Genomic DNA, 24,412 nt, shown 5'->3' with positions numbered 1-24,412 from the left:
CTTGCATTCTTTGCTTAATTTCTTGGCTTTGAAATAGTTTTCACATGAATGCTACCTAACGTGTTAATATTTGCTTCGGAGCATTAAACCCTTTTTTCTGTGTACGGCATCCCTAAGAACTCCACTAAAAAGTCAAGTATAGGTCAGTATAAGGCAACATTTTAAAAAAGTACTCAAGCACTTGTTTGAAATTGGGCATTGTTTAATCACTTTAAATCAGGGCTTTTAGGTATCCAACTGACTCTAGAACTGGGCCCTAGAAAAGGGACTTGCACAAGTGCAGTGTGCTGAAAGCATGAAATGAAAAATCAGGAGATGAGTAAGTGCTTCTCTGCAGCCACTTCTCATTGGGTCCATTAAGAAATCTTCAATGGAGGACTATTTAAAGGTGCAATTTCTAAAAGGATGGTATTTCTTATATACAGTAGCAAGCGCATGTTTCTTGTGGCATAATGGCTGAGTGCACAAGATGGGGCTAACTAATCCTATATAGATACACAGTTTATATTTTCCAAAAAGGTTTGACAGATTGAACTTGTTGTCTTTAAGAAATCCTGTCTTAGGAGAGATGACCTTTGCTTATGTCTCATTAGCTCTGAGTTTATATCCTAACAGCACAAGATAACACTATGACAGCACAGTGAGAACCTCCAGAGAGCAGCAGAAGAGACTTGCACGCTCTCTTCCTTATGATTTGTGACTTGTTCCAGCCTTCTTCAGTGATTTGAAGAACCCATTTTTTGCTTGTGTGTTAAATGCCAAGTTTGGTACATAAGCATGTGACAAGTTTGAAACTTGAGCCCGTAGCAGAGCAAATAGGTTTCGTGTTAAAAGCCATGAGGTTGCAGTAACCAGTTGTTCAGTGGAATTTGTCAAGTTTCCCTTTTTTAATTATAAGCACCCAACTCTGCCTTTCACTTGAAGTATGAAATTTGCTTATCAAATGGGAGGCTTAGAGCCAAACGCTGCTCTTATCTTCTATCGCTGTTAGGTCTGATAATGGCTACGGAAGTCAGCGGAGCTGCAGTTCTTGCTAAGTAGCCAGTGTTGAGGGCAGTAAGGAATTGCCCTTCTTCATTTCACACATCTTCCCTGGATCCTTCACGGAGTTGGCGAGGTGCTCAGATCACAGGGGTGGCATCCTCTGCCTGCCCTTCCCACCCGGTTCCAGGTGGGCAGAAGTAGAAGTGCAGTTAATTCTGGCTTCGTGTGGGGAGTTAGAGCTCTGTCTGTGGATATCAAAGTAGTTGCCGTTAATCTAAGGTTACTTTTATTATTTTTTAATGTGAAGATTATTGATTTCCATTGCTTATTTTCTTTTGATGTTGCGTGGCTAAGTAATGCACGCAAAAAATTGCACTGGCAGAGGGATTGCGCTGTTAAAGGGCGGTAGGAGAGCAGTATGGTTTATTTTTTCATTACATTTTACATCCTGAAACCTGTTGCATGTACTAAAATCATGGAATCATAGAATGGTTTGGGTTGGAAGGGACGTTAAAGATCATCTAGTTCCAACCCCCCTGCCATGGGCAGGGACACCTTCCACCAGACCGGGTTGCTCAAAGCCCCATCCAACCTGGCCTTGAACACTTCCAGGGATGGGGCATTGACAGCTGTGATACTGTTTGAATGAATTTGAAAACATGGTAGTTTTATGTTCCCTGAACCTCTTTTTTTTTTTTTTTTTTTTCTTTTTCCAATCCATCCATTTCCACATATTTAAATGAAGGATCTTCCTACCTAGGCTTGGACAGGCTGATGTATCTTGTTTCTATCCTGAGTGAAGACTGCTTCATTTTCTAGTGACTGTAAAAGAAATGTCAGCGTTTGGCACTAATGGGTTGACTAGGTCTGTTCTCATAGTCTGAGCAGCTTTTGGGGAAAGATCATTAGGGAAAAAGTGAAGTAAAACTCATTATTTCCTTTAGAAATATTGACTCTAATTTGTGTCACAACCTTTACTGTCTTTATTGGAGTTCTTTTTGCACATAATTTGTATAGAAACTGTGGAGTTTACACGTTAGATAAATTGTGTGTGCCTTACACGTTAGATAAATTTTATTGCTCCAAGTCATGGAACACTTTTTTTTTTTTAATAAATTACTTTCTGAATGAAACAAATTTCAGCTAGAGAAGAGTTTATTAAGGGAATAATAGAAAGGAATAATAGAATAATAGGAATAATTCGAATAGAATAATAGAAAGGAATTCTATTAGATGTACTGTAGGTACCTAGTGATGTAAATGTATGTGCGTGTTTATTGGGAAAAGTTTAAGTCTGTATTTGTTTTCTTGGAAATGTGGTACTGTGCCTTTCTGATGCCTTTGCAAATACTTTATTTCCTGTCTGAATATATAGTTCTTACGTATATGTAAACTGCTTTCAAAGTTAACCTATAATGTAAAAAAATCTTTAAGAACAGAGGAAGAAACAAAACCTACAGGTATTCATTTGCTGAATTCAGACTATGATGCTGTTAGTTAAGATTTTGGAAAAAAAAATACCAAAAGCTATACTTTTCTCATCAGATGAAAATCACAAATGTCATTTTTGGTTTAAAAAAGAAATCAGATTTTATATTTGAAAAAGAAGAGGAAGGCATTTCCTGATTAACAATCCTAAAGCAGCAGAAAGCTTAAATGTGAAGAGAAGCCATTTGGTTCCAGTCCTGCAGATGGGTGAAGAGATTTCCCTTCCCGCTGTCAGCGGATCCCAACTTGTGCAGCGGGTTGTGGAGCACCACGTGTGGAGGGGGAGAAGTGCAGGCGATGCATGTGCGTTATTACAGCTGCATCACCTGCTCTGTCAGGCAAATTGTTAAACGGGGGCTTGGCCCGGTTAACCTTGGGGAGCAATTCAGCACTAAGGGGGAAAGGGATGAGAAGCCTTGCTTGATCAGAGGATCTTTGGAGTGAAATGTTGGATTCCATTGAAGCTGTGTTGTTTCTAGACCAACTGTGGATGAGCACAGTATAGGTTGTTGGTGTCCTGTGGCAGTGCAATGGTGGAGACACGGAATTTTTATTATAAAATGCATCTAAGTCTTACATTTGCAAGATAGTTTGCAGTTTCCAGTCTTACTGGTCCAAGTCTTAGAGCCCAGAAATTGCAAAGTTGGAATTTGTAGAGTGTAGTGGAGTTGATGAATGAATTTTGGTACAACACAGTGAGATCCCTAGATGAAAAGGAAATTCTGTGCACGGAGATGTATGTCTTCATTGTTTCCTTTACTGCCAGGGGGACTTTCTCTGCATTGCATTATTATGTAGCCTTAATTTTCAGAATATTTACAACTAGCTTTGGAAGAGTAACTAGGCACTTTGAGTTCTGGTTTTCTTTAATCTGTTTTCTAGCCTTTTTTTTGGGGGGGGGGAAGGTGGAGGTTGATTTGGATTTGAGGTGGGGATGGGCGATTTTGTTTGGATTTCTTTCTCTTTCTTCATACACTCTACTAAATGCTTAGGATGATTAAAAGAAGTAGAAGTTGAAAATACCAGTGCTGTGATTAAGCCTGTTAAGCTCAAAATCAAGAAAAGCAGCAACAGAATTAATGTCGGTACTGGGGCAAAATGCAGCACCACTTCGTTATGCGTTCACTTTGGGTTTCACGTGTGGTGGCTGCCTCTGGACCTACACAGCTAACTGCTGCAGTCTTGTAAGTGGCCAAAAGATGTTAGAAAAGTCAGTGGTCCTCTACCCTACAACAGCCGGTGATCGGTCGGTCGTTCATGGGGAAAATGGCAAGATGATTCTGTGGGGGGAGGGAGGGGTGATGAGGTGATCCAAATAATTCTTTAGCACAAAATAAAGCAGTAATGACTTTCAAGGTCAGCTGGGATCAGTTGTGGAAGGATGCTCCTGAGTTACCATACATTGAACATCCGAAATCCAAAAGGAAAAATTCACAGCTATTTATAACACCTCAGCGAAGCTGACTGACTCCGAGTGCCTGTCACTTTGCATCTGCCAGAGGTCCTGTGGACAAATTAGCAGGAGCCTGTCAAGAAGCTGCCTTGCTTAGATTTGCTAAATTATTAGACACAGTAAGATAATGAAGGAAAAAAATTCCAGAATAAAACTGCCTCTGTGTTGGTGGCAGGCATAAAGATTTCTGACCTTCTCAAGGTTGTTTTCATTTTATTTACCTCTTAATTAGCTCTAAGCCATGTAAAACTGAAGAAAGCTGAAAATAATCTTTTTTTTTTTTTTAATGTACTTAGCTTGTGCTAAAGATGGGCAGCGCAGTGGGTCTGTTTTCTAATGCTCCTCTTGGCACTTACTCTGTCTGTGACCTTGAACAAACTGTTTATTTCCTGTGTATCTTCTGGTGTAAATAAAGTAATTTCTGTAATTTTGTAGATTAAAGCTTTTAACAGCCAGGTAAAGTGTTTTCCAATCTATGAAGGATAAATTCCTAAGTACGGGGTATTGCTATGAGTGTTATTGTTATGTATGCACACAGTATAAGCTTGTTCCAAAACTGAGGGAAGTCATTAAGAATCTCTTTACTGACTTCAGTTTGTGAAACGCTTGAATTAAACTCTTAGGAGAGCCAAAGGCGTTTAGCTCCAGCTGTGGAACTGAGATGGTATTAGTTACAATGAAAAGAGTTGCCACTGAGGACGTTTCACTTGGATCTCTTTATTCGCAGCTTTTTGATTAAAGAACCCTTCCTCCCTGCCTCCCCGCTCACACTGTTGTAGCTTGCCACCTACTCCTTCTGTAGAGAGGTAGATCTGATTTGAGTGACGGCTGCATTATTCAGTACTCTTTGAAAGTTAACTACAAAAAAAATATTTTATTTGTAACGTTGGAAACATTTTCCATCTGCCAAATGTTAGTTCTGGGTACAAGATGCTGCCTGGGGGAGGCTGATAAACGAATTTATTTCATTTCCTGTGCTTTGGTTACAAGGTTGCCACACATATGATTTCTAGTGGAAATCTGTAACTTGAAATTGCCAGAACTCTGGAGAATTACCTAGTTTGCTTCAATTTTTTTGAACTGTCTTGCTTCTAACCAAAACCTAACCTATCAGTTTTGAGGAAAAGGGCTTATTGCAAAGTGGGAAGGCAAAATTAAACCTTGCAACTGTAAGATATAGTTGAATCAATACTGTCATATATTTTAGATTGCTTTAACCATAACCATGGTTGTTATGCCACATGGATATAACATTTGTGGATATGTCTTATGTAAGAAATGATTTTGTAGTGAACTTCCCATGAGTATTTAGCTTGAAGACATAGCATCAGCTATAATTGACGGGTGGCACATTTCTCCTTGCAGTTTGGGGAGCAGTTATGTCAGTGCATTGATAATTTTGTCAGCTATTTGGAAGATCTGAATTCTTGTAGCTCCATTCTAGACTGTTTTGAAAAACCATTCTAGTTTGGTGGGGAAGAAAATCGCATTTGAACCATCTTTTGTATGTCACAGCATTTGTCAAAACCTGTATGAGTCTGCAAGAAGTTCCACTTAATTGGGCTAAATCAGAAACACTGTCTTCTGAATATCTGGTGAGGTTTCAGTTGTTCATTATTCCTAACCTTCCTTCACGAGACACAAAATATAGCCATGTCAAAATTTTAATTACATAAGAGGAAAACGTGCTGGCTTAAACATAAGGACAATGATTTTAGCTATTTTTAGCTATTTAAAATGCCTTTGTTCCTGCCCCAAGAGAGCCACCCGGTATTTCTGTTGCTGGAAATCAACAGCCACCCCACTTACTGCTGGTTAAGCTTTGCTGAGAATGGAAACCCGAGTTGTATAGCAATGTTTACTAAAATCAAAGGCTTGATGTGAATTAAAAGTTTAAACTATCTCTTTGGGTGCTATTACTGCGTACACAATGCCTGTTCCTACCTTTTCTGCAACTTTGCATGATGTCTTCATATATCTTTGAGGTCTGAAAAATATACTCCTTTTTGTTGCTGCTTTTCCTAAGAAAATCATAACCCTTCCTGAAGTTTTCTTACATGTTATCTATAAGGAAAGGAAATTCTATTTCTAATTTTGTTACAGAAGAATGTGGATAAAAGGAGAAACTGAAAAGATTTTTGCCTGACTGGGTATCTTGCCTTTTTGATTAAACTACTCTTTTTCCCTTTAAAAAACCAAAAAGCAAGCTCCCACCCGTCCATACTGCCCAAGGACATTTCTGTTTATGTTAGGAAATTCACTCACAAGCCTAGCTTTTGCTCTGCTAGAAGAGATGTGTTCCTTGTCGTCTTGCCAGACTCTGGAAGAGACATCACAAGCCACCTCCTGGTTAAGGACCCATTAAGCGACACCCTGTAGTCCTGTGGACTAATCCAAGCTCTAGCAATGCAGCATGCCACGAAACCTTACGTGAAGTAAATTAAAGGTGAGGTTTTTAAGGGTGTAGGAAGATAACAGTAAGCATGTGCTGGGGTTTGTGAGCTGAGGGTAATTCAGTGGAAACAGCTCTCAAACCAGAAGACCGGTGGACCTGGAGGGGTGTGTGGGGAGGAGACAGAGCAGCGTAACTTCACTCCTGTCAGAAAGGTTTAAAGTCTGTATGCCACCATTTGTAAGGGGTTTCTTCTGTCATAAAGCATATGTTCAGATTACTTCTTACCTGGCTAGGCAGGCCTTCTGATTTCTTTTTGGTCTGCAGAAAAATTATGTTTTCCAGTTGGTTCTCTGTCTCAGATCTTCCTGTGGCACGCTTTTTACACATCGGGATAGCCAGGGGGTTTCAGACACTGTCTTTGATCGAGGGCTCTGCATTGCCGAGTAGGGAAACGTCTCTGTGGATTCCCTTTGTGGACTGCTGAAATGAGCATACAAGAAAGCAGCATAGCCTGGAAGCAGCAAAATTCTCAATTATCTTGAGCTTTAATCTCTTGAGGAGGAAAATAGGCTATTAGGAAGTATCAGATTCCTTCAGAAGGTCTAGATTATTTTTAATGTCCCTCCTGTACCTTCCTGTTCATATATAACGATGCCTAATGATCCATCCCTATGTTGGCTAAATGTGATCACAGTGTGTGTTAGCAAACTCCCTGAATAATAAACTCTTCAAAAGGAGAGCTTTATTGCCTGCATAGACAGCAGTCGTTGCAAAACCCCTATTTGCAGGGAGTAGGGAATGTGATGCTTCCTGGACTAAGACTGAAGGCAACAGTGGCAGTGAGGAGGTAACTTTCTGTACGCATCAGGCTTATGAACTCCTGAAAAACGAGGAAGGATTTAACCTGTGGTCAAAAAATGTTTGGTGCAAGACCAGTGTGTTAAAAAAAAGCTTTGATTCTGGTCCTTATCACAAAAAAAAAAGGTGTTCAGAAACCTCTGCTAGACCTTAAGCACGTCGATATGTGTGTATATTACACCACATTTATCGTGAGTGACTTGTGTGCTGGTCATGCTTAATTACTTGCCTTGGTTTCTTACTGCAGTTCAGAAGATATGTATGGATAAATGGATGCACATCAAGCATGCAGGAAACTGGTTTATCAGTTTTTGATGTATAACGACGGAAAACCATTACCAGTTGAAAATGCTTCACTGGGCATATTTGCAGAATGGATTTTGCAATAGTGGCTCTTCACTGTTAACCAAGTATAAAGCTCCTGGGGGAAAATTCTCAGTAAGGGAAGTGGTGGGGTGCATTTGCAGAGATGGTAGCATCCTCCTGCCCCCACTTTTGGTGGCTAGTAAGCGCATTTGGCTTTCTGCATGGTGACATTACTGTGAGGCAAAGGGAGTGTGTCAATTTAGGATGGCTTCAGTGTTCCACGTTAACACTACAGCACCCAGGGAGACAGGAGTATCCACAGGGGTGTAATGAAGTTTCAGACTAGATACAAGGAAGAAATGTTTTACGCTGAGGGTGGTGAAGCACCGGCACAGGTTGCCCAGAGAGGTGGTGGATGCCCCATCCCTGGAAACGTTCAAGGTCAGGTTGGACGGGGCTCTGAGCAACCTGCTCTAGTTGAAGATGTCCCTGCCCACGGCAGGGGGGTTGGACTAGATGACCTTTAGAGGTCCCTTCCAACCCAAACCATTCTATGATTCTATGAAGTTGAATGGATTACCTCTTGCACATTAACATATTTGCTTAGTAAGACAATGCAAAGTAGCAAGTGCACTCAAAATTTGCACCTTAGTTCACTTTGCAGGAACCTCCACATATAGAGAAGTGCTAGCATCACTGCTACTACCTTGACAGTCGACTGACTTTCAGAGCTCTTCAGGTTTCAGTAGAAGGCCAAGCGATAGTACAGCTATTTCCCATTCTAGGTCTGACATTTAAGCTAAGTGAGCCAAGCTACACCTGAATCCGTGAAAGTGCTTCTAGATTCCAGAGTGGACTCACAACATTATCCTTTGTATAAGGATTCTGAATCAGATTGTAACACCTTGCACGCAATGGAAAGGTACAATGTACCTAGGAAGCGCTGTTTGCTGTTACCAGTTTGCTCCTAAGGTCAGAAGATGCTAGGAGCTGTATCTTGACCCCCTGCCAGTGCTTGGTCTGTGGAGTCTGTACGATACTTGACAACATCCCGGTTCCCTCTGTAGTGTTTACTGCTAATTCTTGATGCTTTTGGAGAATTTTGTCTTACCTTCTCAACAATTTTAATTGTTGGTATAGAATATTTCTTGTCTTATATTTGACATGGAAGTGGGCTGAAATCCAAACTTTCAGGAACTTTTATCTGTTTTTTTTGTTTTGTTTCGGGGTTGTTTGTTGTTGGTGGCGAGTTGTTTTTTGGGGTGTTTTATTCAGGAAGATGACAAAAGCCGTACTGTGCTTTTTTGTTTGTTTGTTTGTTTTTATTCAGGAAGATGACAAAGCCGTACTGTGTTTTTTTTCATCTGCAATACAGGTGCCTAAATATAGGCATCTAGTATCATTTCAGATATTCGAGGGCGTCCAAGACATTTGAAGAGGGTAGGCAAATATAATATAGGACTTAGGGCATACCTGGAAGATGACAGTGAACACATTTGTTCAGGCAGTGGAGTCACCTGCATGTTAGCATGTATTTTGGAGATTGTGCACATACCCTAAAAGGGACTCTACTTTCAATAAAAGGTAGGTATTCCCTAATTATCCTGGAGGGGCAGAGAGATCTGCGTGTTTCCACATCCAGGAAACGTAAGGCTGCAGAGCTTTGTGGAACAGGTCTTTAGTGACAGGAAAGGCAAGTCCTGTGCTGCTTTTCTGTATTTTATATTTCAGCCAGCCTTTTTATGTTTAGCTGGCTGTTTGGCAGTGAAGCTGCAAGAGGGTTTGGTAAGGTTTCTATCTGTATTTGTATCCTACAGGATGCTTTTTTGCTGCGCGAGGTAGAACTCCTGGTTAGATGAACCAGTTGCTTCGTTATCTTTTGGGAGAGAGAAGCTGTACTGTGACACTAACCTGAGTGTTGCGAGAATAATGGTAACTTGTGGTCCTGTGTCAGGCTGACTTCTCCACCAAGAGGTGGTTGCTGCAGCAAACAGCCAGAACCGCAGCTCATTGCCTCTTCCAGAAGGCTGGCTGCTGATCTGATTCCTGTGGACAGAACCTTGAGCTTCTGCTCTGAAGATCTGCTGTGGCCTTCTCCCTCGCTGGTGTTTGACCCAGGGGACCATCGCTCAGCGGGGATGCAGATTTGAGACGAGTAAATTCTTTAGACAGATGGAGTTTTGAAGGCTTTAAGACCAGTGTTATTTCCTGAAATGACTGCAGTACAGTTTTGCTCTAAGGAAATGTATCTTTGCTTTTGATGCCAAAACTGGTGCAATTTGGGCAGCACTGGCTTCAATGCTAACCTTCCATGTCCTGTGGGGAACGTCCTGTCAGGCTGTGCTCTGTTCTGCTTGATTGGGCAGTCAGCTAGTCTTTGATTAGAAATCTTTCCTACTTTGTAATGAAATTCTCATTTCCAAAGAAAACGAAGTTTTCAAGAGTAAACCAGCCAACTAATTCGTTAGTACTTCCAATTGGCTTTGTCCAAAGTGAGATTCAAAACTTGAAGAATTAAAGTCTCAGCCCTTCCATGCAGCACCAAATATGAGTCCAACCAGAGAGGATAAATAATGCCAGAAAATGGTGTCTCTTGTGTGCCTTCGTGTGTTTTCTTTAATAATTGTCGGCTTTAGTTCATCAAAAATAATTTTACACTTGGCTTCCCTGATTTTTAATTAGTATTTATCATGTAAAACTATAGCCAGGGAGCTCTTGGACACTTTGAACAGGAAGCACTGGTAAGTGGTAAACAATCAGCTTGTTCATGAATACCTCTCTGGTTGCGTATGTTTGTTTTCTGAAGTCGTAATTACCAGGCGTAGTCCTAAATTGTTCTGCTTCTTACCTCCTCTTGCCTTGATAATTTTTTCTATATTTTTCATCTCTCCTGAGAACTCTATTTCTAATGGTTAATTTAAAGGAAACCTCTTGTTTATTACAATGTGTATTCCCATTAGTACACCTAATTGCAAAGAGTACATTACTTTAAAAGAAAATGAACGAGGCCATATTTTTCAGCTCAGTTTCATTTGCACACTTTTTTCAAGCACAAGGAATTGTGAGTACAGCCAGCGGCAATGTAATACCTGGTATTTGGACAAATTTAGAAAATTGGTTTTGCCTTCAAGTATACAGCCTATTTGTATCCACAGATTTAAGCACGAACAGAAGAGCCTTTGTGTAAAGCCAGGTTTTAAAAATCTCAGTTGTCGTGTTACTGCATATTTTATTTTGGGTAAGAAATACTAGTGAGGGTGAGTTGGGCTGTAGGAAAAATGTGCTTTATTTGCTCACGTGGGGAGTCAGAGATAGTCAAAGTGGTTTTGTTAAATTCATTTTCTTTAATTTGCTAATGGCTTGACAATGTTTAAATTGACCAACTCTGGTATTTTAAAGTAAATGTTTTTCCTAATGTCTTCATAATCTTTGTGGGGTATTTATTTTTCTAATGTGATCTGCCTTCCTTTTAATCCTCTTCTGTATGGCCAGTTGCAGGGTCTTTCCTGAAAAGATTATTAAAATAAAAATAAAAATCTTATTTTTAATAAGTTTTCTCTTTGAGAGTTTTCATAGGATAACAGGAAATGGCCCGGTGATGGATACCCAAGGAAGCTGTTACAAACATCCATTAAAAATTTGTCAACAGCTTTGATACCCTCAATATATATTTATTTTTCAAATATATTTCCATTATATATTAATATAATGGTCCACTGTAATGGAAGCTGTAATGGTCCACTTGGATTCTCCTCTCGGTCTGTTGGGGTGCGAGGAGGTTAAATGCCCCGACGTTCTCCTTTTCCAGTTTAGGCCCGATTCAGCAGTCTGAAAATACAAATTTCTGCCTTTACGGTACTCTTCATTGGCCTGACACATTTTTCCAAGCAGGTGTGACTGTAGGACTGAACCTTGTTCTAGAAAATGATGTGGATTTCTGCGCGAAGACTGTGGTCTGTACGTGAAACTTCCATGGGTAGTAGAGGGAAGGCAGAAGAAGAAGAGACATTAAACTTGTATAAATTATTCCGACTTAAAAGGGTAGATCCTCAGAAGTATATCTAAAACCCAGCAGTTACCCTGACCCAACATACACTGCAGTGCCTTGTGCATGTTCTGTGGGTGTTTTACCAGGCTACCGAAAGGAAATTGGTAAGGGAGTTGTTTATAATTAAAAATGAAGGTCCTTGCTGTTTCTTTTATCTCTTTTGAAAGTAGGAAGAAAATAATTTCCTTCCCCCTGCTGAGTGATGAACTATTTTGTTTGAGATATGTTTGCTCTGTAGCAGAGATCTCACTGTTGCCATCGGAAGAACCAAGTACAGTTGGCAGGGCAGCGCCTTCACCAGGCTGATCCTGGCTGCCGTTGCAGTTCAGGCAAAGTCTTCACAAACAAATAGGCATTTTGTTGAGCTTGGTAAATGCATAATGTTCTCAGAGTAGCTACTGAGCTACATTATTCTTGTCCAGTCTTCCTCCAAAAGTGTCTGCCTGTAGGGTTATTCAGGAATATGTGTTGTGCAGACTCTTTGTATCTCATTTTCATCCAAATTAACTTTTTGCTGCTTGGAGCTTGTATTTCTGTGTGGACAGAGAATTGTTGACAAGCACTTTAGGCAGCATAAGCTGTCACTGCCACTAACAGATGTAGCTCCTGTCACTATCCCCAACATAATATTTCTTCTACTTCTTTTCTTGTGCCAGAAAAAAAGCCCTTGTGCAGCGTGTGGCAGGCTCGTTCAGGGAGCTGATCCAGCAGAGGATCAGCTCAGCACAAAAAGGTGATTTGTTGGCTGGATGAGCTCCCTGACTGGGTTCACCATGCAACTCCCTGAACTTGAGTTGGTGGGGAGGGAGCTAGGCTGCCTCTGCTAGTACTTGCCTATGCAACCTGGGGTGTCTGGCATGGTAACTTGACAAAGTAATTGTATCTGCTTCTAGAATTCATCTTGTAGTAGGCTGGGTACAGCCTGTTGCAATGTGTATAAAGCATTTTTAGATTCTTAGTCAGATGTTCTCTAGAGAGATGCTATTTCCATCTTTATCCACCTGTTACCAAATGGTTTGCCAACATAAGATTACTTTTAAGGACATTCAGCTGGAAAAATCTCTCCCTCTTCTCCTCCCAGTAGCAAACAAGTAATCCAGAGTTTTCATATAATGACCAGGTCAGTGTTGTAAGACGTCATACAAACAAGTGCACACTGAAGACCCCTAAGCCCATCTGTCCCCAAAACTGCTGAGAGTGGAAGAGGCTTTTTCATCCTTTGGGATCTAAATAAGGATCACTGGGGTTTTTTTGAGAAGTCTGAACCACTTGGTTATCAGAATTGGAGAAGCCCATACATCTGCATCATCTGATTTTCATATGGGCATAGGAGGCACCTGCTGACTGTCCCAGCTGCCTGGCAGAGTTAGATGGGTTCATAGTGCTTGTTGCTCCACAGTTTTTGTGACACTGTGCTCATCTACCTACACTATTGTTTTCATGGGTCGTGTTGTAAAGATGATGAAATCTTCTGTGCTATGTTGCATACCTTGCTCAACAAGTAATAACCAGTGCAGTTTCCAAAAATCTGCATTCAAGAATACTTGCAGTTCAAACGGTAGCATTTATCTTGTTTTGAAAAGATACCTGAATTGCTCAGTGTTAATCTCAGTCTCACTTAACTGACTTTTTCATCATCTCCTGTTCTTTAAATCATCTGAGCCTTGGTGAATAAATACTAAATCCTACTCCATTTATTATGCAGATGATCATATCGTTGTTGCTTGACCACCCTCAGTTCTGCATATGTTAGTTCCTTTGTGTAGTGTTTAAATATATTGGTGTATTTTTATTTCATAGGAAGCGAGAACAGAATCTATCGCCAGACCTTTGGAGATAAATGAGGCTGAGAAGGTGATGAAAATTGCCATTGACTGTGTTCTGGTAAGCAAAATTATATTTATTTAATTGCAAAATTATCATTCCTCTCCTGCAAGAAGAACGTAGCTCTTTTTATCAACAGCCTAGGGTTAAGAGTGCTGAAGCACACAATCACCTTCAGCTGACTGGACCAAGTAGTGCTGCACCTGGTTAGTTAACAGCTAATGTTGAACTTCAGTTAATGGCTAATGCAGACTTTGGTCTTTAGGTAACATCAGATGTGTGAACAGAAGTTCGTCAAGGCAGAGATCAGTCTGTGATGACTCCTTGTGTTGTGGTAATGAATACGGTCACTGATGATCCTTATGGTTTATTTGGGAAGTCTTGTGTTCAAAGTGAACAAGCATGTTAATTGAAACTGATAGCTTTCCTGGCAGAGTGAATGAGGTGTCAGCACAGTGACGATTGTGAGCTGGCAGTCAGAAATCACAGCCTGCAGCAGAAAGGGTAAATGATGTTAGCAGCAGCACCTAGGAGAATATGTTAAGACCCGCTCTGCTGTCAGACTGTTGCACTGTATAACTGTGTTGGTTCAATATGCAGAAACATTCCTCCAGTTGATGCATCAAAGAACTGCACTTGGCCCCCCTTGGCCTCTCTCTTGGGAGAAAACACATTTTAGTCATATTCCCTGCCTCTGTTAGGAGCTCAGTAGTAGCCCCAGAAGCTCTACAGGAGGGATAAAAATTGCCTAAATCAGCACAGAAATCTACACCCCACCTACATTGTCTAAGCTGTGTAAACTTTGCAGAGTCAGGGCTGCAAGGGGTGCACTTGGTAACTCAAAACATGCTGGTACCTCAGGAGTTGTGAAGTTGGGCTGTGGAAGCAGGATGGCTGTAGTGGCCAAGGGGTGAGAAGAACTGGCACTGTGCTAATTAGTGCCATGCCAGTGCATCGATACAGTTCTCATTTCAGAGGGCCTTTTGTCTGTCCCAGTCTTGGCAACACTGTCCTTGCTCCAGTGCTTGGGTTCCTGTATTTCTGAACCATTAGCCACACTCACAGCCACTGTGCAAGTACGGTAGTTAATTAAATCCTAGTGATTGCTATAAGTTATTTAGCTGCAAACTGCATCCAGTCCAATTGTATAATTACAAGGAGTGGAGTTTGAGATTTAAACAGCCAATGCATAATCAATAGATACTCCAGGCGATCTTTCCTTATGTTTCTGCTCCTACTCGCAGTCTATATGAATTCTGAATGTTGTTAATATGCATTGCTATTCTAGGCAGTAGTGCTAATAAACTAACAGCAGCATAGTAGGGCAGTTGGCTTCTTGGGAAATATCAATAACACGTAGATCAGCTGGTTTAGTTCTGGACCGGTTAATGAAATGACCTATTGTAGCTGACCAGCACCTAACAGTTACTGCTGGCATTTCGGCAAGTGTGAGGTTCTCTCTCTCTCTCTCTCTCTCTCTCTCTCTCTCTCTCTCTCTCTCTCTCTCTCTCTCTCTCTCATTCAAAAGATGCTCGTGGTTTCCTGAGCATGAGCACACTGAATGTACTCGGCTCATTTTAATAAGCTGGAATTTTCCCACTTCCCCCTCCTGATTCCTGTAGCACGTGTTGTAATGTTCGGGATGCTTCTCAGATTTTGAAAAGATGGATAAAGCAAGACTTAGAAAAGGATGAAGATATTCAGATAGAGTAAGTTCTTTATAAAAGTGACTTTTATCTTGAAGAAAAAAAAAATTGATGGAAGCCTTAAAATTCTCTAAAATAGTACCAAGAAATAAATGCATTTCTTACCTGTGTTTATTCAGATACTTACATGTTGAGAGATGTCTTTATGTATCCTGTCAGATTGTTTTGAGGAGGCTTCTTTTCTTCCTATCTTTTACTGCTTTTTCAGTGAGAAGGAAAAATAAAGTTAAAGCCCAGGGCAAGTTGTGGGGTTTTTTCCTTCTTTTAAGAATGTCTGGGAAAAAAATTAAGGTATTTTAAATTTGTAAATGTCCAGTTAGTTCATTATCCTGGCCACAAGGAACTTTTTAATTTTCATTGCCTGGCCAGTTTATGTTCTAGCTCATAGTTATAAAGTTATTTGATAACCTGAGATGTGAGATTATACAGAAGAATGGTCAGCATCTGAAAGATAATTCTAATTATTCCAGTGCAAGCCATGGTTCACCATCCTTCTCTTTTAGGAGCAAGTCCAAAAGACTAAAGACATGTTGAACAACGTGGCGCTGGATGAAGCCAATTTGGAAGCCAAGATTGAAAAACGAAAATTGGAACTGGAAAGAAGCCAGAAGAGGCTACAGACTCTACAAAGTGTTCGGTAAAGATTATGAACTGATTATCTACTGCATAAATGAGTGTTAGCATAAATGATGGAACTGTGCATTGTTAATGCTTAGAGCAGCGAGGAGTGAAGTCTGTAATGAGATTGAGATGATGGCCTGTGGAAGGGAGAGATTCTCTTCTCTAGAAATGCCCAGTCTGGATTGTAATTGTTCATTTTTCCATTACCATGTATTTGAAATCAGAATTTCAGGGCTGTTAAAAGTGGCCGAATATTATCTGGTGGGGTTGCTTAATTGCTGCTTCAGCTGTACCAAATGGCCAGGTAGCATATCTTTTCTTTTCCTTTGTCATTAAACATAGATGGTGTCAGGTAGTTCTCCTGAAAATGACAACTGGTGCAAACGTTCCCTCTGTTCCCAGGGGCTTCTAGCGTTCTCAGCCACCAATAAAAAAAGTTCATTATGCATCCCTTGTTAAGATCGGTTCCTCTAGGCAGTGATACAGCCTGCTATAAAATCAAGATGTTCGGATTCGCAGTTTGGGTTGATTTCTTGCCCTTAATTAAACTGCAGGTTTATACAATCTACAAGATCATGCTCTTTTTTTGACCTCATATGAAAAAAAAAAAAAGGAAATATTACAAAAATGAGTGGTGGAAGGAATGCCATTGATTCATATACCTGTTTTGATCAGTAACGCTCCGGAGGAAGTGTATTGGGTAGATGTGAAGCATCAAACAGCAGTAGAGTTCTTTGGGGTGCAACAGTTGGCTCTGTAGTATAAGGACATCATCACCTACTGGTGCCAAGTCTAGTTATGCTTGTAACAACACAGCACAGTCTCCAGCAAAGTGGGTGATTTACCAGCCATGCTACAAGCTAGTTTTTTGGAGTCGTGGAACAGCAGGATAATTAACTTCAATTCGTCTGCCAGAGGGGCCAACATGCTGCCTGTCTGCCTGTTTGCAGAGGAATGGCAGTGGGTACACAAAAACCTGTCCTTTGCTGTATATAATTTTTGCAGGATAGGTTAGTGGGGTTTTCTGTCTTATCCTTTTAGTCTCTGAAGTAGTGCGGAACCTTAAAAACAAAAGGTCCTTTTAGATTTATTTAGTAGACATGGAAAGATAGCTGCAAACCCAGAAATGCTTATTTCAGAATTCTGCATGTACAGGTCAATATTTCGCTGAGTAGTTTGTGCTTGTTCTCTCCAGTCCTGCTTTTATGGACGAGTATGAGAAGATTGAGGAGCAACTGCAGAAACAATACAGTAGTTATCTAGAAAAATTCCGTAATCTGACCTACATGGAGCAGCTCCTGGATGATCATCGACGGATAGAGCAAGAGATGTTCGAGGTAAGACAGCTTAGAAATGCTCAGCAAGACTGTATATCCTGTAGTTCTTGGCTTCATAACAGAAAATGTTTTAATATCCCTTTGTCGAAGCAGCGCATTACTAGTTGTAGAGCCAGCTCTGAGGGACTGGCGGTTTACTGACAATGCAGTGAGTGTGACTGCTCTTGGACAAGCATGATAGTACAGCTTTATTTTTTGAGTTAGTGAAGTTAAACCAGTGTAGTGATGCCCCTTTCCAGTCTCTGACTCCCCCTGACTCGTTTTCAGTTGATGTTTTTTGTTCATGAAGAATGTTTCAGCATTTCTAATCTTCCTTCTGCTACATACAATGTATGCGCTAAGAGTTACTAGGCGCTTATTTTTATCGTCTGCCAACAACTGATGTATAAGGGTTTCTCAGCACAAGGCTCTTCAATTTCCTCACAGTAGTCCTCTTCAATGAAAACAGCAAAGAGTATCAGTGAAAAGATCAGATATGCTGGAATCCTCTCTCACATAGACTTCAGTTTTGTTTGGCAGAAATTCTATTTTCTGTTGACTTGCTGAATTGTATCAGTTCGGTGCGATTCTCTATTTTGTATCCTGCTGGATAATCTGCATCTGTATCTCGTCTTGCTCCATACTTTTCTTTGGGGTGTTTATTGGACCGCAGTGCTTTCAGCCGACCTTTCATTCAGCTTCCTGTAGCTTCACGTTTTACTTGTTTGGCTTTTCATCCTTCTCACAGTCATTACCCAGGGTATCCTCTGTTCTTCACATGTTTCGGTGAACGATCTCCCCTTGGACCTTAATACTGGGGGGTGTGCTATACCTTGAGTTAACCAGTGCTTCCTCTTTCTGGATCGTCCTATCTTTCACATGCAGATCATGTTTTATTTTGTCAACACAACTTACTCTTGTTCCTGGCAGAGATATGGGAGAGCTGTGCGTAACGTTCCTTCTATCTGACTATGACTGCATGTTTTGTTTTTGCCGTGTCTGTATGTGTCTACTAATGTGAAAACAAAGTAGTTTGACCCCAAGTTTTTTAGTCTACTCCTTTAAAGTATTCATACCTGTGTTTAGTTATAGTAAAATTTTGTGACCTGCGCTTAGGCTGCAAATAAGGCTCAGTAACTTTATAGTCCCCCTTCTCCTATAATCTGTCTCTCTTGCATCTGTGAGATATCTTTTTAGAAAGCCTTGCCGTTCTGTAGAACTGATTGTGCCGAGAAGCCTCCCCTGTGATGATCGCCTGCACTCTGTTCCTGCCTGTCTAAGCCGCACAGTACCATGTACAGGGGGGTTCATAACCAGGCTTCAGGCCATTCTGCAGTCTGGAGAAAATATGGTAATTTCCATCACCTTTTGGACATAGGAAAAGGCATGCTGTATTCTGTTGAGAAGTCTCAAATATTTTGCTGCATTATTTGCTTGAGGGATAAAATAACCTGTCTTTTAAAAGATAACATGGGCTTTTGACAACTTGTTAATCATTGTGAACCAATTTCCCATTAACCTCCCTTTTTATAAGCACTGTCTCTGTAGATGTTATTTCACATACTTCTGATCTGTAGTCAGCTTGGTATTTTCATGTCTCTTGTTTTATAACGTTGTAGTTCTTCCCCATATCTTTGGCCAAAAAAAAAAGTCCTCAATTAAATCATAATCTTGAAATGAAGCCTAAAATCTGATTTTTTTCCCTTCTGTTCAAATGCCATTGAGACTTAATACCAAAAGTAGAAATGTTTTGAACTGAGTTACCTGAAACTGTTTATAAATTCATGCACAGAAGTTAGTAATGAGTTGGCGTACAGCTCTTCAGGGGATTTTTGTTAAAAGATAATAAGATGAAGAAAAAGCCTTTGTCATTCAGGGCTGTTCCCATGCTTAGCATATGGAGAGCACTTTTTATTTTCCTTTTCCTCTTTCTTTCTGTGAGACACCTGGAAATCTACCGATACGGTTTGGCTTTTCATTTACTAGGATAAGCAGGTAACAATGCTTCAGCATTGTGCAGAATTAAAGAGCATAAAAGCTTGTGACAAAAAGATGTGGGTTTTCTCTGCACACTTCTATCACTTGTTACGTGCAGCATGCATTAGCAGGCATCAGAACTGGAAACATCTTTAAGATGTGTTTTATGCTAAAACCAAAATGCCATCAGGTCTTCTGCATTTGGAATGCGTTCTTGCCATGTCTGGTGGTCTGTACTTGGGTGTCTCTAGCTATGACCTCAAGTGATCAAGTTGCTTGTGCTGAACCCTGTATCTGTTAAATAATTAAAAATCTGTGTTAGCTTAAACCAGCATGAAGTTCACCTGTCGAGTCTAGTTCTATAGCTTGAGCTTAACCCTGAAAGTACCCTGAGATCCTTTCATTTCACTTCCTGTATATTAGTCTGTTAAATCTTTTCACTAGGGAGTGTTTGGGAAGACCAAAATAAAAAGGGGAAAAAAAAAGGTACATTTGACAGCTGTTCTTCAGAACTGGAGAGAGGAGCATGGGGATCAAGAACAGCAAATTGGAGTATCTAAAAATACTCCAATTGGGCAGCAATACAGTGACTCAAGTAGCCATGACTGCTTTGTTGTAGAAGCTGTTTGTTGCTTTGGTAGAAGAGGCGGCTACGCGTGTGTGTCTTGTTACAGCCAGATTTTCAGGAGTGCTGGAGTCCAAACTATTATTTGAAGTCATTATGAGATGTCAGTGCTCAAAATCAGGCTCCAGGACTTGGTAACTGAAAGAGGATGAAGAATCTGGGTTTGAGCTAAACCAAGGGACTTGCTGGTGCATGCCTATTTCCAAACCAGTGGGGGGACTTTTTTATTTAAAAAAGATGGCTCACTGGTTAATCCATTTCAGATTAGTCTCTTGCCAACCTGGAACACCAAGGTATTTCTCTCACGTCTTCTGTCAGTCTTGATCTGCTTTTCAGGTGGTGCTTCGTCGCCTTTGGCTACTTGTTGGTGAAGCAAAACTGTGGGTCATTTATTACATGCTTGAAAAAAAAGCAGTTTGCTCCAAAATGATGCTGCATGTTGTCCTAAAGTTTATCATCTCATGTCATTTTCAGAATCAACAGAGGAAAAAGTAACAAGGATAATTACATTTAATCCATTTTAATACACACTCTCTCCAACTGTCAAAAAACACTGAAAATTATGTTCATTTTTTTTCAACGCTGATTTATCTTTTGTTCCACCAAACAAATCTTAATTATCTTCTGTAGTAGAAGTGAGAGTCAATTCTTTTATCATCGCTGTGTATTTTGTTAAATAGCTTGCCAGAAGAAAGCAACAGCAATGTAATTAGATTAATCCAGCACTCCGTGTGCTGTTCGGTACTGAGGACGGATTCCTGGACGCCTTTCCTTGACTAGGTGCATGTTTTTAGGTGGAATTTTTGTTCTGATTGAGAGACTGTTGCTAAATAACAAGACTAATCTCTAGTGCACTTAGACTCGAAGCTGTTTTGGTACCCTGCTGACGTTGCACAGCTAATGACCTGGGCCAGAGTGCATTTCCTAATTAGAAAAGTGATTTAAAGATTGTACCCAAGCACACAATTTTTAATTAAGTGACATTGAGCAGTTGAAGCACTCCAGCCTCTCCAGAATGCAGTGCTGGTCGTTTGTGTGGATTTTTTGGGTTTGTTCTTTCGTGTGGTAGGTGTACAGTTGCATGGAGAGGAGCACTCTGTAGCTCCTGTTGTTGTCTTGAGCTTCCTGTTCCCTTTGCCTCCCAGTGTCCGTAATAATACGGAGCGGTGGTTGGAGAGCAATCGGCAGGAGTCACCTGCCAGGCACTGGACTGAGAAATCTCTCTCTGTGTTAAAAGAAACTTAGGCTCGGTGTTGAGTCTGAACTGAATGAATTGCCAGAACTGAACAGTTAATTGATGATGAAATTACCACCTGCACAGCATCTGCCCGTTTGATGTGGAAGCCCTTTGAAATGTATGAAAAATAGGAAATTCTTCAACTCTCATTTGTGGAGATGTCAGAAGTCCTCACATGACTCTTCCTTTGAGTGAGTTTCTCTCACTTACTGACAAACTGTCATGTACTACTTATTATCGGGTCCGAGGAATTTAAATAAGGGTCTTTTGTCTTTGCAGTTTCCTTAGCCTTTTTTCATTTTCAGCCACCTCTTTTATTCTGTTTCTGTTCTCTTGTGCTGCTCGTGGAATTAATCCATCTTCTTGCATTTCTGTGCAGAAGCGGGGATTTACGTGCCGTGTCTCCTCAAAGATTTGTGCTTATTTTTCTACTTTGTAAAAAGATTCAGCACACTTCGTTAATTTTTATCCTGTTTTTAAGATGAAATTGTTTCTGATGTTTAGACATGAAAGCTATTAGAACTTTGGCTGCTCTAAAAATCAAAGTTTCAGGAGTTTTCAGATTTAGGGGCTGACATTTTCTATGGACTATAAATGAATGCCTCTCTTTTAAAGGACGACACAGAGTAATACAGTTCAAAAAGGCATTTTTGAAACTAGCTTGTGTAATGCCAGAATAACTTGGCAATATCCTTTAGCATTTGCCTTTTCTCTAGACAGAATATGCTTATTCTTTCTTGTGCTTCTCAGAGGACATCCCTGAAGTACGTACTTCTTCAGCTACTTTCTCCTAAGGTCTTTTAAGGCTGCTTTTATGCTGGGTGCTGTGAAATCTCGACTAAGGAATACCATGAAGTGGTGGACACGTGGAAGAGGATGTTCTAAACCACTCAGTCATTATCTTTGGTTTGGGATTGCTTAAACCGTTTTTCTTTTCATCATTATGATACTACTATCAGTAAGCAGTCCATCATGATTAAGCACGGAAAAGCCAAATAAACAGACTGTATTGTGACTTTCCCTTTACAACCCACCTTCCCCAAATAAAATCCCCTCTTCATTAAACTAATGTTTTTTTAGCAGAGCTCCATACCTGAAGCAGATGCTTTATTCTGAGTATGTGCATAATAGGGATATCTGAGTTCTGCTGCACTCTGAGATACTCCTTGGTTCTGCTGCTTTTCATGTCTTTTTGCATTGAGCTATCCCATTTGAAATATTAAATCTAGACACTCCCATTGCGGTGTCTGCTTACTGAAATAGCCAGACAGAAGGTTAATATGAAAAGCGGTTGGTTACAGTCTTTAATCTTCCAGCTAATATACACTTGAATTATGACTGTTTGGTAGCATTTTTGTAGGTACCAGGAGAGCACTCCTGGTCCAGTGTTGCTGAATTATATTGAATGTCAGATGTAAAAGTAAGTACAGGCATCTTAATTGTTGATTGCTTCTATTTTGGCATTTAGTCCAGTATACAAGTATGACAGTATTGGTGCACTGAGACACACAAATCCCATAATGGAGAAATGTGGAAAAAAATAGAGGAGGAGGAAGGGAATGCACAGGGAGAGAGTAGGGGCAATGGAGCACAGGAGAAAAGGACAGAGGAAATTGCTGGCCTGAGAAATGATGGTCACACAAAAGGAGAAGATGGAGATAGAGAAAAGGTGGGAGGGCATGTGAAGAGTGTGTTAGAAAAGATGCAAGTTTTGCTGTGTGCATTCATTCCACTGAAACAAAAAATCTGTAATCCCCTACCAATACCATGGCAACTAGATCTAGACTCTCAAATGTACCTCTAAATGCCCTGAAGTAGTTGTGTGCATACCTGCTCCTGGTGCTTTATTGATACTGTCTCCCATTAAAAGCTATAGGAAAACCTTTTGGGAAATGGAAACAATTGAGATCGGCTCAACTGATCTCAATCGGATCCATCAGCTCAGTGCTTGAAGATCCACGTATTTGTCAGGATTATCTTGACATCTGATGTGCCAGATGGGTGAACAGGCTTGCCTTAGGATCCCAAATTTGGGGTCACTTGACTCACGGCTTCAAGTTCTTCATGTCTGACAGACTTTAGAACTTATTTTTTCACAGACCTAGAGCTCAAACAAGAATTGATTAATGCTCTAATCATCACTTGCAAGTTTTTCTGACCAACGGAAACATTCGTATTCTGCCTTCAGCAACCCATGAACTCCTTAGCAGAAGAGGTAGAGGTTCCTTGCGCATCAGAGCTTGTTGCTATGCCTAGATATGAACCCTCTACATAGGCTACTCAGTCTAGTTCTTTCTTGCTGCTCTTGTAAAACTGTGCTAATTCTGTTATATACGAAATACTCTGCAGCTGGGGAAGGAACACAGGGAGAGTATCTACTAAGTCTTGCAGTGTACTAAGTCAGGGTGGGTTTCCCTGGCTTGCCAGCAATTGCTTCTGTGAAGTATGAGATGTATTGGCTCTCACTGATAGTGTAGCTTGGAAATCCGTGAGTGATTTTCATGAATAGAGATCAGAGAGTTTCTGATCTCTCATACTTTCAGTTCTTAAGCTGTCTCACGGAATTTCTTCTGCAGTGACTCCACTCTAGAAGAAACATTGCATGAAAACAGTGTCTATTTAGTGCATTCTGAATGTACTGCCTTTTAGGGTTTAAGTATTCTCTTTATCTAGTTTTATTTGGTAGGAAGATAGAGCAAGTGGATTGTTTATATTACAGTCTTTCTGCCTTTCCTCTCGGCCTGCATTATGCTTTTGAATATTCACAAGTACTTTAGATCTGCGAATTATGTGACAGAAATCTAGCTTGAAATTCACTCAAAGTAGGAAACAATCAGATCGCTTGAAGCAACATTGATCAAGCAGATCAGGTCATGTGTGTGTCCCCCCCCCAAGGTCAACACATAAAAATCATTATGAGAAACCTTTTACTAGGTGATGAAAAACTAAGGAATTGGTTGAAAGAAACAAAGTTAAAATAACTCTTATTTTGGGACTGATGTTTTGCAAGTGATTTGCACCAAATGACATAAGTAGGTAATGTTAAAATGAGGTATGTGAAATTTAGGAGGTTTATGCTCTGCTACTGCACAAGGTACTTAGCAGCAGAGAAAAGTAGCTTTGAGACCAGCATTTTGATTTGCACAAGCATGTGTAATCTCGTAATGTGAAAAACCATAAGGTTTCAGTTTTTAAACGTTAAGTAGTAAAATAGTTCTCAGTTTTCTAGCTGTGTAGAAACAATTTCCAGTTCAATTCTGTGAAACATATGAAAATTAAACACTGTGTACGTATGAACAGTAGACCTCTAGGAGAGATGTTCTGGCAGAACCGTTGTGTAACACCCACCTAGCGCACGGGCTGGCAGTGTGAGTTACTGCACCTTGCACAGTCATTGCCTTCTCCTCTGAGAGCTCCAGAATACTGTCGGGATTCTTTGAAGATGGTTCTGATATTGAGATACCAGTGGGCCAAATTGTGAGCCATACCATTTCAGAAGCATTGCAGCAGGGTCAAACATCAGGACTAGGGAAAGGTAAGAAATTCTAGGGCAAACAGTTCACCTTTCTGCCCA

The 24,412-nt window shown here is 40.4% G+C and overlaps 1 protein-coding gene across 6 annotated transcripts in view; it reads left to right on the top strand.

Moving 5' to 3' along the window:
* The window catches only part of CLUAP1 (clusterin associated protein 1), a 73,019-nt gene that overhangs the window by 9,507 nt on the left and 39,100 nt on the right, over positions 1-24,412 (top strand). For all 6 annotated transcript variants that reach the window (XR_012996392.1, XR_012996391.1, XM_076350609.1 and 3 more), the window contains 3 exons: positions 13,333-13,416; positions 15,566-15,699; positions 16,879-17,020. Coding sequence is in view for 4 of the 6 variants with exons in the window: in XM_076350609.1 (XP_076206724.1) it covers positions 13,333-13,416; positions 15,566-15,699; positions 16,879-17,020 (360 nt within the window). In the remaining 2 variants the exon portion in view is untranslated. The remainder of the gene's footprint in view (positions 1-13,332; positions 13,417-15,565; positions 15,700-16,878; positions 17,021-24,412) is intronic.

Source organism: Aptenodytes patagonicus, chromosome 13 (assembly GCF_965638725.1).
Source record: "Aptenodytes patagonicus chromosome 13, bAptPat1.pri.cur, whole genome shotgun sequence".
In the NCBI taxonomy this organism is placed as follows: domain Eukaryota; kingdom Metazoa; phylum Chordata; class Aves; order Sphenisciformes; family Spheniscidae; genus Aptenodytes; species Aptenodytes patagonicus.
Note: the sequence above shows the minus strand (reverse complement) of the source record. Positions and strands in the feature narration are given on the sequence as shown.